At 37.4% G+C, this 15389-nt stretch overlaps 1 protein-coding gene and 1 long non-coding RNA gene across 4 annotated transcripts; both read right to left on the bottom strand.

Annotated features, from left to right (window-relative positions):
- Positions 1-4526: 4526 nt before the first annotated feature.
- Positions 4527-8039, bottom strand: LOC122298631. 3 transcript variants are annotated; one of them, XR_006239480.1, is made up of 3 exons: positions 6002-8039; positions 5656-5827; positions 4527-4795 (listed from the first exon to the last, which is right to left on the bottom strand). It is a non-coding gene; the product is annotated as an uncharacterized LOC122298631 (long non-coding RNA). The 3 variants fall into 3 exon arrangements; XR_006239481.1 differs by having other exon boundaries at positions 7503-8039; XR_006239479.1 differs by having other exon boundaries at positions 7731-8039.
- A 4649-nt stretch (positions 8040-12688) lies between these two features.
- Positions 12689-13528, bottom strand: LOC122298976. Its single transcript, XM_043108818.1, has 2 exons — positions 12973-13528; positions 12689-12873 (listed from the first exon to the last, which is right to left on the bottom strand). The coding sequence occupies exons 1-2, from the start codon at positions 13526-13528 to the stop codon at positions 12689-12691; spliced, it is 741 nt and encodes a 246-aa protein (XP_042964752.1).
- Between the last annotated feature and the right edge of the window lie 1861 nt (positions 13529-15389).

The raw sequence follows: 15389 nt of genomic DNA, 5'->3' as shown, positions 1-15389 counted from the left end.
TAGCTTTAAAACAGATGCACCCTTCTAAGGCCCCTGGATCGGATGGTATGCCTCCTCTTTTCTTTCAGAAATATTGGGGTGTGTTAGGTAACTCCATTACCAATGCTTTACTTTCAGCTTTGAATTCTGGAATGTTTCCTAGTGGCTTAAACCATACTTTCATTACTCTAATCCCTAAGAAAGCTTCTCCTTCAAAGGTAGCAGATTTCCGTCCCATTAGTCTATGTAATGTGCTCTATAAGATCCTTTCTAAAGTCATTGCTAATAGACTTAAGAGAGTTTTGACAGATATTATCTCTGATTCTCAAAGCACGTTTGTTCCTGGTAGATAGATTTCGGACAATGTTCTTATTGCCTACGAGTTGCTGCATTTTCTTCGTAATAAGAGAAAGGGTAGGAAGGGGTTTATGTCTCTCAAACTTGATATGAGTAAAGCATATGATAGGGTGGAATGGTTGTTCTTAAAAAAAATTATGGAGTCCATTGGTTTTGATAAGAAACTCATTTTTTTGATTATGCAGTATGTTAGAACAGTTTCTTTTTCTGTTTTAGTCAATGGAAGTCCTAAAGGCCCTATTATCCCTTCTCGGGGCCTTAGACAAGGAGATCCGTTATCACCTTATTTATTTCTTCTGTGCACGGAATGTCTTATTTCTTTGTTGAAAAGAAATGCTGGTAGGGAAGAGGTGGATGGTATAAGGATTTGTAGAGGTGCTCCTAGAATAAACCACTTGCTATTTGCGGATGATAGTGTCATTTTTTGCAAGGCTGATGTGATTACAAATGTGAAGATCCAATCTTTGTTGAACAAGTATGAGAGAGCTTCGGGCCAATGTATTAATAAGGAAAAAACTTCTATGGTGTTTAGCAAAAATGTGAATGATGACCTGAAAAGAGATATTATGCAGTTGTGGGGTAGCAGCTTTACACAGCAGTATGAGAAGTATTTAGGGCTGCCTCCCATGGTTGGGAGGTCAAAAAAACAAGCTTTTTCTGATATAAAGAAGAGAGTGTGACAGAAGTTACAGGTATGGAAGGGGAATCTGTTATCTCAAGGGGGTAGGGAGGTGCTCATAAAAGCTGTAGCTATGTCTATTCCTACTTATGCCATGAGTTGTTTTTTGTTTCCTAAAACTTTGTGTCATGAGTTAGAGATGATGATGGCAAAATTTTGGTGGGGTGATCAATCTCGGGAAAACAAAATTCATTGGTGTAGATGGGAGAAGTTGTGTGTTTCAAAATTCCAAGGTGGGATGGGTTTTAGAGATCTCCATCTATTTAATTTAGCCCTTTTGGCTAAGCAAGGGTGGAGGCTTTTAAGAAATGTGGATTCTCTTCTTTACAAAGTTTATAAAGCCAAGTATTTTTTCTGAATTTATGTTTATTTGAAGCCAAAGCTGGTGCTAGCTCATCTTATGTTTGGGAGGGCATTTGGGAAGCTCTTGATTGTTTGAGAAAAGGTTGTAGGTGGCGTGTGGGGAATGGGCAAACTGTTCGTATTTTTAAGGATCCATGGTTACCGGAGTGTTCAAGTGTCTCAGCTTTGGTGGAGGTTGATGAAAACTTAAAAGTTCATTCTTTGATAGATGGAAGCACAGGTTGGTGGAATGTTCATATGGTGAGAGCTCTATTCAATCCAAATTTAGTTCAACATATTTTAAAACTACAAGTTTCTATATATGCTGAAGACTCCTTGTATTGGAGTCATGAAAAGAATGGAAGTTTTTCTATTAAGAGTGCTTATCGATATCTTCAACATAATCAACATCTTTCAAATGGGCAGTCTTCTACTGGCACTTCTGAGGCTGTATTTTGGAAGTCATTATAGCATTTGAAACTTCCTAAAGATGAAGGTTTTTGCATGGAGGGCATGTCAGGAGAAGCTTCCAACCTACCTGAATCTGAAGAAGGAACATGTATTGGATGATGCAACCTGTGGGCTATGTAATCAAGGTATGGAAGATGCTGCTCATGCTTTGTTTTTTTGTTCGGAAGTAAGGAGTGTGTGGGGGGTTTTTTGTTCTCAAATGGTTAACATGCAACCTGATCTGTCCTTCTGGGAACTGGCAAATTTAGCCCGTGTAAGAGAGTCTGATTCTCTGTTGGCCAGATTTATAGCTATAACATGGGGACTTTGGTATAGAAGGAATAAAAGGATTTATGAGAATATTTTTATGCATATTCATGTGACTGTTAATAATGCTCTTTCTTTACAACAAGAATATGCACAGGTGCTGTTGTTTGATGCTTCAAATCAGAAGATTACTAAGGTAGTAAGATGGCATCCTCCTCCAAATGATTTTCTGAAACTGAATATTGATGGGGCCACCTTTCCTGAACATTCTGTTGCCGAGATTGGAGTGGTGTTGCGGGATCAGTATGGTGAGGTTGTCGTGGCTTGCTCTAAGGTAGAGAAAGAGGTATCTTCTACTTAGTTTATTGAGGCAGTTGCACTTCTCAAAGGGTTACAGTTGTGTGCTCAACGGGTGTCCCAAAAATTATGCTTGAAACCGATTGTTTGGTTTTGGTTAATGCTTTGAATGAAAATTCTGTATGTTTAACAGATTTTGCTTTTATTCTTCAAGACATACGAAAGCTTATGGAGGGCTTCCAAGAAGTTAAAGTTGTGCATGTCAACCGTTTAGGCAATTTGGTGGCTCATCTTTTGGCAAGACATGCTTGGTTGATTGATGATATTTGTATGTAGTGGGATTATTGTTCTTCTTTTGTTAGTCAAGCTTTATGGCTTGATAAACTTGCTATTTATAAGGATAATTGATTTGAATGAAAGGTTATTCTGATTATAAAAAAAAAAAAGTTGGTATCAATTTTAATGGGTCCCAATTATTTAAGTCAAGTCGGTGTCCATTTTTGCTGTCATGTTCAATCAGTAATTGTTTTTAGATTTAAGTGCATTGTGAACCTCCTTCAATGTCAAAGTAGCCCTTGACATTTGTGTTGGCAGAAAGGAAAATATGAGGCTTCCCTTGTTTTGTTTTTTTGTTTTTTGTTTTTTTTCCCCAAAAGCAATTTTCCACTGTACATCATATCGCTATTATTGTGGAATTTTTGCAGATACATTTTCTTTTAGGTTGGTATCCGATTAATTCCTTGAATATGAGGCTTCTCTTGTTTTGTTTTTTTTTTTGTTTTTCCCAAAATCAATTTTCCACTGTACATCATATCACTATTATTGTGGAATTCTTGCAGATACATTTTCTTTTAGGTTGGTATCCGATTAATTCCTTGAATATGAGGCTTCCCTTGTTTTGTTTTTTTTTTCCCCCAAAATCAATTTTCACTGTATATCATATCGCTATTATTGTGGAATTCTTGCAGATACATTTTCTTTTAGGTTGGTATCCGATTAATTCCTTGAATATGAGGCTTCCCTTGTTTTGTTTTTTTTTTCCCAAAATCAATTTTCCACTGTTCATCATATCGCTATTATTGTGGAATTCTTGCAGATACATTTTCTTTTAGGTTGGTGTCCAATTAATTCCTTGAATATGAGGCTTCCCTTGTTTTGTTTTTTTTTTCCCCCAAAATCAATTTCCACTGTACATCATATCGCTATTATTGTGGAATTCTTGCAGATACATTTTCTTTTAGGTTGGTATCCGATTAATTCCTTGAATATGAGGCTTCCCTTGTTTTGTTTTTTTTTTCCCAAAATCAATTTTCCACTGTTCATCATATCGCTATTATTGTGGAATTCTTGCAGATACATTTTCTTTTAGGTTGGTATCCGATTAATTCCTTGAATATGAGGCTTCCCTTGTTTTGTTTTTTTTTTTCCCCCAAAATCAATTTCCACCGTACATCATATCGCTATTATTGTGGAATTCTTGCAGATACATTTTCTTTTAGGTTGGTATCCGATTAATTCCTTGAATACGAGGCTTCCCTTGTTTTGTTTTTTTTTTTTCCCAAAATCAATTTTCCACTGTTCATCATATCGCTATTATTGTGGAATTCTTGCAGATACATTTTCTTTTAGGTTGGTATCCGATTAATTCCTTGAATATGAGACTTCCCTTGTTTTGTTTTTTTTTTTTCCCCCAAAATCAATTTCCACTGTACATCATATCGCTATTATTGTGGAATTCTTGCAGATACATTTTCGTTGGTATCCGATTAATTCCTTGAATATGAGGCTTCCCTTGTTTTGTTTTTATTTTCCCAAAATCAATTTTCCACTGTTCATCATATCGCTATTATTGTGGAATTCTTGCAGATATATTTTCTTTTAGGTTGGTATCCGATTAATTCCTTGAATATGAGGCTTCCCTTGTTTTGTTTTGTTTTTTTTTCCCCCAAAATCAATTTCCAATGTACATCATATCGCTATTATTGTGGAATTCTTGCAAATACATTTTCTTTTAGGTTGGTATCCTTGAATAGTCAGCTCCAAATATTAGGATTTGTGAGGGGAAAAAAAACCAAAAATGATTTAAATTGAAAAAATAAAAAAAGAAAAAGAAAAAAAGAGATGTGTTTGGCGTTGGATTTTCTAGAAGTGGATAGGAAGAATGAAAAGTTGTTATATAAAAAGGTTGGCTAATTGCTCCTCAATCTTGATTCGATTGGTGTGGCCAAAATATTGCCCAACTTGTAAAATACATGCTTTTATCCACTCGAAAATTTTCCAAACAAAGTTCATTTTGCCCATTCACCACTTGATCCACAAATTTTACTCCACTGGATGCCAAAACACGTGTCAGTTCTGTTGGAATGTAATTCCCAAGGATTCCATCCTTTTCATCATCAGAGCTCTCCATGGAAAAACTAATGTCTGCACCCAATAACATATTCAAATATCAGCAAAGGACGGGGACAATCAGAAGTTCATATTTAAGAGAAAACAAATAGAAGAAGACAAGAAACTACCATGATGAGTAAAAGGGAATGCAAAAGATCAACTGAGGAGAAGTGCTACACTAATTAACTTGTAATATGCATAAAAGGCAGACAGAACCAACTGAAGCAGTATAACCGGATGCTGCTCTTTACAGATATGTTTACCTTAAATAAGCAAGCCAATAATATCACAAGATATCTAACCACCAACCCAGGTATAATGAGTAACTATAAAGATTCTCATCGAGAACATACAAAGTGGTTTTTGTGAGAATACTGGACCTAAAAGCAGGACCTAATTTTGGTTTATGATTTGAAATCCTATGCTGAAGAAATTCCAACGCAGGCATGCTTCTCATAAATAATAGGGCAAGGTCAACATTACCAAGGAATAAGAGGCTAAATGTGGATAAGAAATGGCTTTTTCAGGATGTTACCACAATTTCACAGCCTCAGAAGAGACAAAAGATTAGATCTATTAGTGATAACTGATAACCTAAAAGCTATTTCCATCCTATTTCTCCATGATCCATTAATTTTAAGCACAGAGCTTTCTTACCAAGGCACCAAAGTGGGGCTCACTTCTTATACAGAGGAAGCATATATTCTCCAAATTCGATTTTTTTTTTTTTTTTTTTTAAGTAAAAATAAAGAAATAACAAATTCGAATGTTCATCTTCAAAAACTCAAATCTATACTCAAAGAACCAGACATAAGTTTAGTCATCATTAAAAGCATTCAAAAACATGAGCCTCCAAGGTCAGAAGTTTAGAGTTAAGGAAAGATGTAACATACAATATTATATTGGACCAGCAGAACCAACACTAGCAACCTGAAGAAGAACAAACCGAGTCATCAAACTCCATCACCCCTCACCCACCCATCTTCCCTCAAGTGGAAAGATTTTCCAGCATCCTTTGTCATGCAGACAAACAACATCAAGTTGAAAGACTTGGCATTCACAGACCTACAGAATATATCAAACAATGATGATTATCAGTACTCAATTGCTTGACTCAAAAAAGCCCCATGGCTGGTCTCTTGAATACCCCTAAGATGGTCAGAGAAGACTAGGCAAAAAAATGTATAGAACAATCAACAAAGCTGACAAGCATACACACTACAGGGGCACAATACCAACCTTTAAGGAATGAGATCCAATAATTCAGATTTTGAGTCATCAGCATTCCACAAGATCTTCTCGGACCTTTTATGTTAATTTCCTAGTAGTTGATAAACTATCACATCCATTCCACGCAATTATGAATTGTATCTCATTGCTTAGTAACAACCTTTACAACATACCAAGATTAAACTAAAAATATTGGTTCACAATGCATTTTACTGAACAGTCTTCCAGCCAGAAAGTTGTAAAATTAGGATGCAGAAAAACCAAGTTCTTGCTTAGAAACACCAGATGTCCCTCAACAGCTCAACACAGCCATCTTCCTCAAGAAACGAGCGTATAAAGTTTCTATCTCCTAATACTTGATGTGAAAATCAGAAATTTGAGTTTACCCTACACATCTTAAACCCACGACCACACTCTCCAGCCCATTCTTAAGAGAATACGAAGGGCATTTGAGATTTTGAGCTACAGTTAATTTGCATACTTCAACTGACAATCACAAATTACAAGTATCTAAGAGAAGAGTTCCATGGTGAGAAAAAAGTGGAGGAACAGCACCAGGCATTGGGAAAAATTCAAGAGCTCCCATCCCCCAGAACTTTACATTTAAGAGCTTCCATCCCCAACTCCAAACCGGGCTAAAAATCTCTTGTATAACTCCGGGAAAGATGGGTTTTCCCTATGCCCCCCTTTCCCCATGTTCTCTTTATGTGAACTTGTGGGGTATGGATTGACTAACTATCTGTCTTGTTCACCCTTTATTATTACTATTATCATTTTTCCCATTATATTGTACAGGAGGATGGATTTATTGAAAAGGCTAGTGCCCAGGAGGGTCACGCAAGATGTTAATTTTGATCAAGGAAGGCAGTATTCTGCAAAGACAGATCTAGGTATACATGCTTAATGCAAACGTTTGAAAGCTAAAGTTTATGAATCAAATATTTAAAACATTAAGACTGGCCACTGATCAAGTTATGAGGTCACTTCCATTTCAGTTTGAGGTAATAACTAAATTTTATTTCCACAATATTCGGGCAATTGAAACAGAACAGTCAGTGCCTATTGATAATATGCCGATAATGACCTAAAAAAGAACCAATAAATTCATAATGCCTATTCCAATTAGAATCTAACTCCATCTCCATCCATACCCACCTCATATACAAACAGGTTATGGATCCAAAAATGAGATGCAAATCTATTGGCAGTGAGAGGAAATGGCAAGATACAAGAACGAACTCGTCCCAGGTGAGGGAAGTATTCAAATGGATAGACAACCATAATTTATTTATTCATCCATTCATTTGTTTATTAATCAAAAGAATGTATCAGAAGTGCTTGTCTTGGCACAAAGAGTAACCCAACCGACATTTGTCAAGATACCGCCACATAGTTTTACATTGGTAGTCAAATAAAAAAAAAAACCGAGCACCATTGTAGAGATGGGAACGAAGGTATGATCAACAAAACAAGCGATTTAAGACGAAGCAATTATTTTTAGTGATCCTACCAAAAATAGAGACATTTAAGCCTTCAATACAAACGAGAATTTCCCATTGAACTATTCTATCATCAACAGTAGGCCTCACTTTACACACAGTAGAGGCTCGGTCATTACTGTTCTCTCGAATCCCAGACAACAAAGAATTTCTCGAGTCACAATCCCGATTCCTCTTTTACCACATTTTTTTCTTCGGAAACCAAACGGGCCTCCTCCAAAATCCTTAAACCCCCATACCTGAAAAGTCTCGAAGAGTGTTCGGTGCCGCTTTGGTACTCGAAGAAGGCGAAGACGACGACGTTTAGCTGATTCCTTCCGAGCAACCGAGGCAAGTGGGGGCGAGAGGTAGAATTCAATGTTAATAGGGTTATTGAGATCAGAGAGACTGAGAGGGTGTGAGAAAGAGAGAAGGAGAGGGAGACAACCAAATGAATAGCGTCTTGGTGGCAGCAGAGCGACTGTGTTTTTATTCCCATTTTGAGCGCTCGTTTATATGGTAACTGAGACAGTGAAGATGTGCAGTGCCATTTTCATGTTATCCGGTTAAAAGAGGTTTTTTTTTTTAAATACAAACTGATCTCATTAATCAACTTAATAACATTTTAGAGGTTACAATAGAAGTAATGCACGCAGGACATTCTTCAATGTTGTACAAATCCTCTGTTAAAAGTATAGCAGACTTTGCTAGACAATGGGCTGCAAAATTTGCTTCTCTGGACATGACAAGCTTTTCAGTGATCTATGTTTGCCAAGACATGCCTTGATTCTTCAACTAACCACCCTCCCATGCTCCCATCGATCTCTTGTCCAAGAAGTTGGTTAACTACCTGTTTCAAGTCTCCCTCCAAAATGATCTGGTTAAGGCCCAGTTCCTTGCAAAAAGTTGCTGCCAATAGTAGGCCATATGCTTCTGCTTCATAAACTCTTCCACTAAGTGGTCTGGATGCCCTTAAAACACCAACTACAAATCCTTGATGGTCTCGGATTATGACTCCCAAACCAATTCTGCCTGAAGCCAAGCTTACTGCAGCATCCCAATTAACTTCAAAGATTCCTTCACTTGGCTTAGACCATGTTTGTAAATACCTTGCTGTTCTCTGCTGGGGGTTCTCGCTTAATCGATTTGCTTCTGTGAATGCAATGGACTCTAGTTTAGCTCCTTGGTAAAGAGTGGATGGGTGTTTGAATTCTTTTCCATGAATTAGATCATTTCTTCGAGACCATATACCCCTCAATGTAACTGCTGCTTCCTCCAACTCATTTACCTCTAGTCGTTGGACCAACATTGCCCAAACTTTGAAGAACTGATCACTATGGAAAGACATTTTCTGGATTTTTACACAAGCTTGGTTCCACACGTCTCTAGCAGCTGCACAATCCCAAAGAACATGGCTTGAGGTCTTAGGTTCAGACTTGCACACTATGCACTTACTGTCTTCCACTACTCTCCTTTTCTTTAAGTTTGCTAGGGTAGGGATGGCTTCACTACATGCTTTCCAAACAAAAAGTTTTACAGCAGGGGCCACTTTCAGCTGCCAAATTTTCTTCCACACTGTTGAGTCTAGTTGCCTGCTTGAGTGTTCCCCTTCTACTTCTACCTCTACTTGCCTCTGATGATGATATCCACTCTTGACAATGTACAGCCCATTTGAAGTAAAATTCCAAAAAATTTTATCCTCCCTACCTCCTAGGCTTATGGGGATCGAAGTGATGCCTTGAATTTCAGGTTCTGAGAACATTTCTTGTAGCAACTCTTTTTTCTAGCTTCTCTGCCTCAGATCAATAAGATCACTCACAATTTCACACCAACAATTCATTTCTCTTGGAGATGCCACTGTGAAAGAGGGAAGAGAGGGTATCCACTTATCAGACCATATGTTGATGCTTTTACCATTTCTAACTCTCCAGCTAAGCCCAGGTTTGAGTATTGACAGGCCAGCCATTACACTCCTCCACACATAGAAAGGGCCTGAGCCTAGCTTTGCATTTAGCAGATCTCCTAAGGGGAAATATTTCTGTTTTATAACACATGCTGCAAGAGAGGTGGGATCCTGTAACATTCTCCAGCTTTGCTTGGCTAGCAAAGCTAGGTTGAACATTCTGAAATCCCTGAATCCAAGAACACCTACGTCCTTAGCTGAGCTTAGTTGGTCCCACGAGACCCACTAAATTTTTTAGGACTCTTCATTGAATCCCCACCAGAATTTCCTCAGGAGTTGGTTTAGTTTTTGAGTAATGGAGTATGGGAGTAGGAACATTCCCATTGAATACGTTGGTATGGCTTGAAGAACTGCTTTTAGGAGGATCTCTTTCCCTGCTGCAGAAAGGTAGTTGGTTTTCCAGTTCACTACCCTAGACCAAGTTTTGTCTACAAGGGAATGGAAGGCTGCTACTTTAGCTTTTCCTAAGACTGCAGGGAGGCCTAGGTATTTTTCAAAGGTGCCAGTAGACTTAATGCCTGCTAGCTATAGGATCACATCCTGTCCCTCCTTCAAAGTGTTCTCATTTAAAAAAACTAAGGACTTTTCCTTGTTGAGCACCTGACCCGAAGCTTGTTCATAAAGAACCAAGATCTCAATCACTTTTGTAAGTTCCTTTGGTGAAGCTTGACAAAACAGCAGGCTGTCATCTGCAAAAAATAAATGGCTCACTTTGGTGGGGCCTCTTCCTATGGGGGCACTAGTGATTTCCCCCATCACTTCAGCCTTTTGCAGGAGAGCTGATAGGGCTTCTGCACATAGAATGAAGAGGTAGGGTGAGATGGGATCTCCCTGACGAATGCCTCTTGAAGGGATAAAACTCTGTTGAGGTTCCCCATTTACAAGAATTGAATAGGACACTGGCTTGATACATCTCTGAACCAAATCCACCCACTGGGGAGGGAAACCAACTTTGGTCATTACAGCTTCCACAAAGGTCCATTCCACCCTATCATAGGCTTTACTCATGTCCAATTTGAGAGCCATAAATCCTTTCTTGCCTTTCATCATCGTTGTCATTGAATGGAGAACTTCATAAGCAACTAGGGTATTATCTGAAATAAGTCTTCCAGGTACAAATGCACTTTGGTTTGCTGAGATGATATGAGGCAAAATGAGTTTCATCCTACTGGCCATGGTTTTTAAGACTACTTTGTATAGGACATTGCATAGACTAATGGGTTTGAATTCTGTTACTCTCTTTGGATTTTTAACCTTTGGAATAAGGGCTATATAAGTATCATTGACCTTTTTAAGAGAACCTCCTTGATTTAGAACACCCAGTGCATAATCACACACCTCTTTACCAACCAATTCCCAGTGGTTTTGGTAAAAATGGGCTGGGAAGTCATTAGGACCAGGGGATCCTAATGGATTCATTTGGAAAATGGCTTTCTTGACTTCCTCTATAGTGAAAGGTGTGACTAAAACCTCCTCCATTGCTTGATTGATTTTTGGTTTAAGTGCATTGAGACATGTATCGATGTTAAAAGGCAATGAAGAGCTGAAAAGGTTAGAGAAAAAACCTGTGAAAATGCCACCTATCTCTCCTTGTTCAGAGGCAATTCTACCAGTGCCATCATCTATGGATGTGATAGCATTTGTCTTTTTTCTTTGGTTTGCTTGCATGTGAAAATATGTTGTATTTCTATCTCCCTTCCTAAGCCAATGCTGTTTTGCACACTGCCTCCATTTCATATCAATTTCTGCTAGGGACTGTTCAGCCTTCTCTTGCATTTGCTTCATAACATCAATGTGTTCCCCATCTCCATTATCTTGTAGTTGACTAATCTTAGCCCACATTCGAGTAGTCTTTTGCTATTCAACCCTGTTGTGAGTTTTTTCCCAGTTGGTTAAACCCTTTTGACAGATTTCCAGCTTCATTCTCAGGTCTTCAGCTAAATCACCTCCCACTCCTATTTTTGTCCAGACTTGTTCTAAAATATGACCACAGCCTTCTCTGATGTCCGAGGCAGCCTCATATCTAAATACTTTTTTTTCCTGCTTCCCTTTCCACTGTTATGAAGGATGGAAATGCTTAGTGGTAAATGATAAGACTTGATAGCTGCCATCACATTACACATTGCAGAAGGAAAAAGATCAAACCATTCTCTGTTAGCCATTACTCTATCTATCATTTCCTTTGTAAAACCCATGCCCCTTCTATTATTGGACCAAATGAACTTTTGACCAGTGTAAGTAAGGTCTCGAATACAACATTGTTCTAGTGCCTGTCTAAAATTCTCAATCTGTTTATAAGGTTTGCCCTGACCTCCAAATTTCTCTCTTTGGTGAAGAATTTCATTAAAATCGCCTGCACACACCCAAGGTACCACAAGATTAGGTTTTAGCATTTGTAATAGTTCCCAACTCCCTCTCCTTTTGCCTGCTTCAGGATGCCCATAGAAACCAATGTACTGCCATGGCCTGCTGTCCTTTTTACTAGTGATCATGGCACTTATATGCCACCTAGTGTAACTAATGATTCTGACTTGCCACTCCTCCTTCCAGAGTAATGCTAATCCCCCACTTAGACCCACACTTTCAACAACAAAACACCCATCCAGCTTTAAAAACTGTCTAACTATTTCCATTCTAGTCTTATTAGATTTAGTTTCCACAAAGAACACTAAACTGTGACACTTATCCTTAGTGAGTTTTCTAAGGATTCGAATTGTTTGAGGGTTCCCAAGCCCTCGACAATTCCATGATAGGAGACTCATTTGGGGTGGTAGTGTTGGGGCCCAGCCACTGCCTTATCATTTTGATTCTCTTTGCCACCTCCATTGTTCCTGGTCTTAAGGGATAGATCACCTCCTTTCCACTACACTTCCCTCTCTTCTTTTGGCCATATTCTTGCTGGTTGTTAATGATCTCACTCAAAGTACTCTGGATGTTCAATTTGTCCCTGGCCTTTCTTTTCCATCTACCATTATTGCTCTTGGTATTCGTATGAGTACTGGTCTGTGTTGGCTCCATATTAGTGGGTTTGGGACTCTGTGGCAGTGTAGGAGCTTAGGCTACAGTGTTGTTAGGTTTGACTTCTAAATGTGGTCCCTTCTCCCTTTGACTGGTGGCTTGGATTGTTGTTGGACTCAGTTCCCTATCCTTGATGGTATGGTTATTACTCCTTTCCATATCTTGGTCAAGGTCCATCATACACCTGAGACCTATAGGATCCGGGAGTGCTTTCACCTGGATGTGAGTGTTTAAATCCTAACTGTACCCTTCTTTACTACCATATACATTATGCTCTCTATTTATGTTGTAAAGGTTACCCCCATATTTACGTTTGTCAAAGATTGAAGTGTTCATTGGCTGGGCCCTGAGCCACGGACCAAATTGCAGTTGTTGTTTTTCTTCACGTTGTGCTTCAAAGTATGGTCTTACACAGACTCTTCCTTTGTGAAACAAAACCCCACAGTGAAAACAAAGATTTTGCAGACGTTCATATTTAAAGGAAATCCACAGTTTCTAGTTTTCGAAGTCTAACCATATACCTCGTAGAAGAGGTTTGTGAAGATCGATAGCCACCCTGATTCGAAGGCAGCAGCCCCACGTAGATCCGTCTGAATTAGCATCTACTCTTATTACACGACCAATGCTTTCCCCAATCTGTATCCCTATCCCTTCATTCATAGCTGCCAGAGGAACATTATAACACTCGACCCAAAACGGTTCATATTGGAAGTTAACTACATTGATAGACATCGATTCATCCACCTCTTGTATGGTTAAGAGATTTCTATCGAAACACCACGGCCTCCCACTCAGAACCTTATCTTTATCTTTTTTACTTTGGAATTCTATGAGGAAGCATTGTTCATTCAGATCCTTGAAGCAGATCCAACCTTCTAGCCTCCATATCTTTGACATAGTAGATCTGAAAGCTTTGTTATTTACTCCTCTTTCAGAGAGGACTCTACCAATGATGCATAGCTTTCCTTGGATAGAGTTGTTTGTGTGTGCACCTTCAATCTTGAACTGAACAACAGTTGTTTCTTCCGTTGACAAGTGTAGTTTTTCCCATTGTTTTGTTAAATCATCATCGGCCATTTTTACTTTTCCACTGAATACGAAGACGAGTTCTCAACCAGTGAGACGAAGCTGACTATCGAAAAACAACGGCACTAACCCTACTCACGCTCGAGAGAGAGAGAGAGGGACTTTGCAATCATCCGGTTAAAAGAGTTATCTTATATGGAAATACTCTAATAATAAGGAATCATATAAAAATAATTTCACAAATTGATATAATATAATATAGTTAGTTAAATTGTAAAATTATTTTTATTGGAAAACAAATCTAACATATCAGACTAAGCGACATTAGTTTGTGAAATTATTTTTATATGATTCTTTTGTAGATGTAGCAATACTCACGTTATATTACATATTTTTCAGTTTAACATGAATTTTTTTAATCAATTATTATATCAAACTCTTATTTTTTAAATATTAAATTTGGAGTTTGAAAGATAATGTTATATAAATATAGTTGTAGCTATGCAAGTCTCATGTACTCCATTTAAAAAAAGAAAAAAATATTTTACAATTGTGAATTGTACAACCGCCACATAATTGCTTTAAAAAAAGTGAATAAAATATGGGATCCACGTAAAAAAATTAATTTTTTAATAGTGGATCTCACTTTTTTTTCAAAGTGATTACTCCACATTTACATATTTTACGGTTGTATGTACAATTACTCTTTAAAAAATAATGGGACTCATCATTAAAAAATGAGTTCTTTTCATATAGATTCCAGATTTATCTAATTGTTTTTAAAAGAAAATATGTGAGACTTGTATACTATAGTACTGTAAAAATAATTTATCTAATCGTGTAGAAGTAATATGAAGTAATATCTTCTTATAATTAAAATTAAAATACAATTAATAATTTTTAATGATATGATATAGTGCAATAAGAAAAGAATATCCCATAATCATATATTCATATTTTGAAAATATTAAATAATTACTTGACATACGAGATAAAAAAATACCGATGCCAATGCATGTAAGGTAAAATGTGCATGCATTGGTTTGATTCACCCAAACTCTCCATGACTAGGGTTGGACATATGTACGATAAAGAATAATTTTATTTGAAAACCTTTACATCACATATTATATATGTTGTATAATTTAATTTGGAAGATAAATTTTAAAATTTAAATCTTGTAAATCAAATAATGTTATATGTATGGTATATGATATAAAAGCTTTCAAACATCACTACTTGTCTAATAAATATATATATATATATATATTATTTTTCTCTCGCGCAATTTTCAATGAAATTAGCTTACATCAAGGGTGAAAATCATATCAGATTTACAAGCATCCAAGAATAATGAATGGACATGATTGATTTGGATGAATAAATAAGAAAATAGAACTTGATTAGATATTCACTGTTAACGTCTAGAGTCCTAGACCCAACTCCTTAACCAAAACATGATGGCCAAGCAGAAAATTTCCATGCACAAACCTCCCTATGGTACCACGAATATCAAACAATAACATATATAGATACTTAATTCCAAACAACATTGGCATCAGATCATAACCCGCTTAATCAGGATGCCCTTTATTATTATTGAAGCATTACACATCAAACATGATCCACATAATAGCCATCTATTTGTAGTGGTTATGGCTATACACGAAACTTCTTCCAAAGCCTATTTCTTTAACTTTTGCCTTCCAGTGCTCGTCAAAACGCTCCAATACGGCCAGCATTTTCCCTCCATGATCAGAGACCACAACTCCGTTCTCGCCGCTCAGCACAACCCATCCTCTCTTATCAGTCTTGAAGAGATCCAAAAGCTTGTTGACTTTTTCCGAATTCCCATGAGTGACTTTCAATAAACGTTGTTTAGCCTCGATTTTGTTGTCGTTTCCAACCAGAT

Source organism: Carya illinoinensis, chromosome 16 (assembly GCF_018687715.1).
Source record: "Carya illinoinensis cultivar Pawnee chromosome 16, C.illinoinensisPawnee_v1, whole genome shotgun sequence".
Taxonomy (NCBI): Eukaryota; Viridiplantae; Streptophyta; class Magnoliopsida; order Fagales; family Juglandaceae; genus Carya; species Carya illinoinensis.
Note: the sequence above shows the minus strand (reverse complement) of the source record. Positions and strands in the feature narration are given on the sequence as shown.

Coding starts and splice junctions, on each gene's coding strand:
- LOC122298976 (XM_043108818.1), bottom strand. CDS start 13,528: ATGGCCGATGATGATTTAACAAAACAATGGGAAAAACTACACTTGTCA. Junction 12,874..12,972: donor TCACAAACCTCTTCTACGAG/GTATATGGTTAG, acceptor TGTTTCACAAAG/GAAGAGTCTGTGTAAGACCA.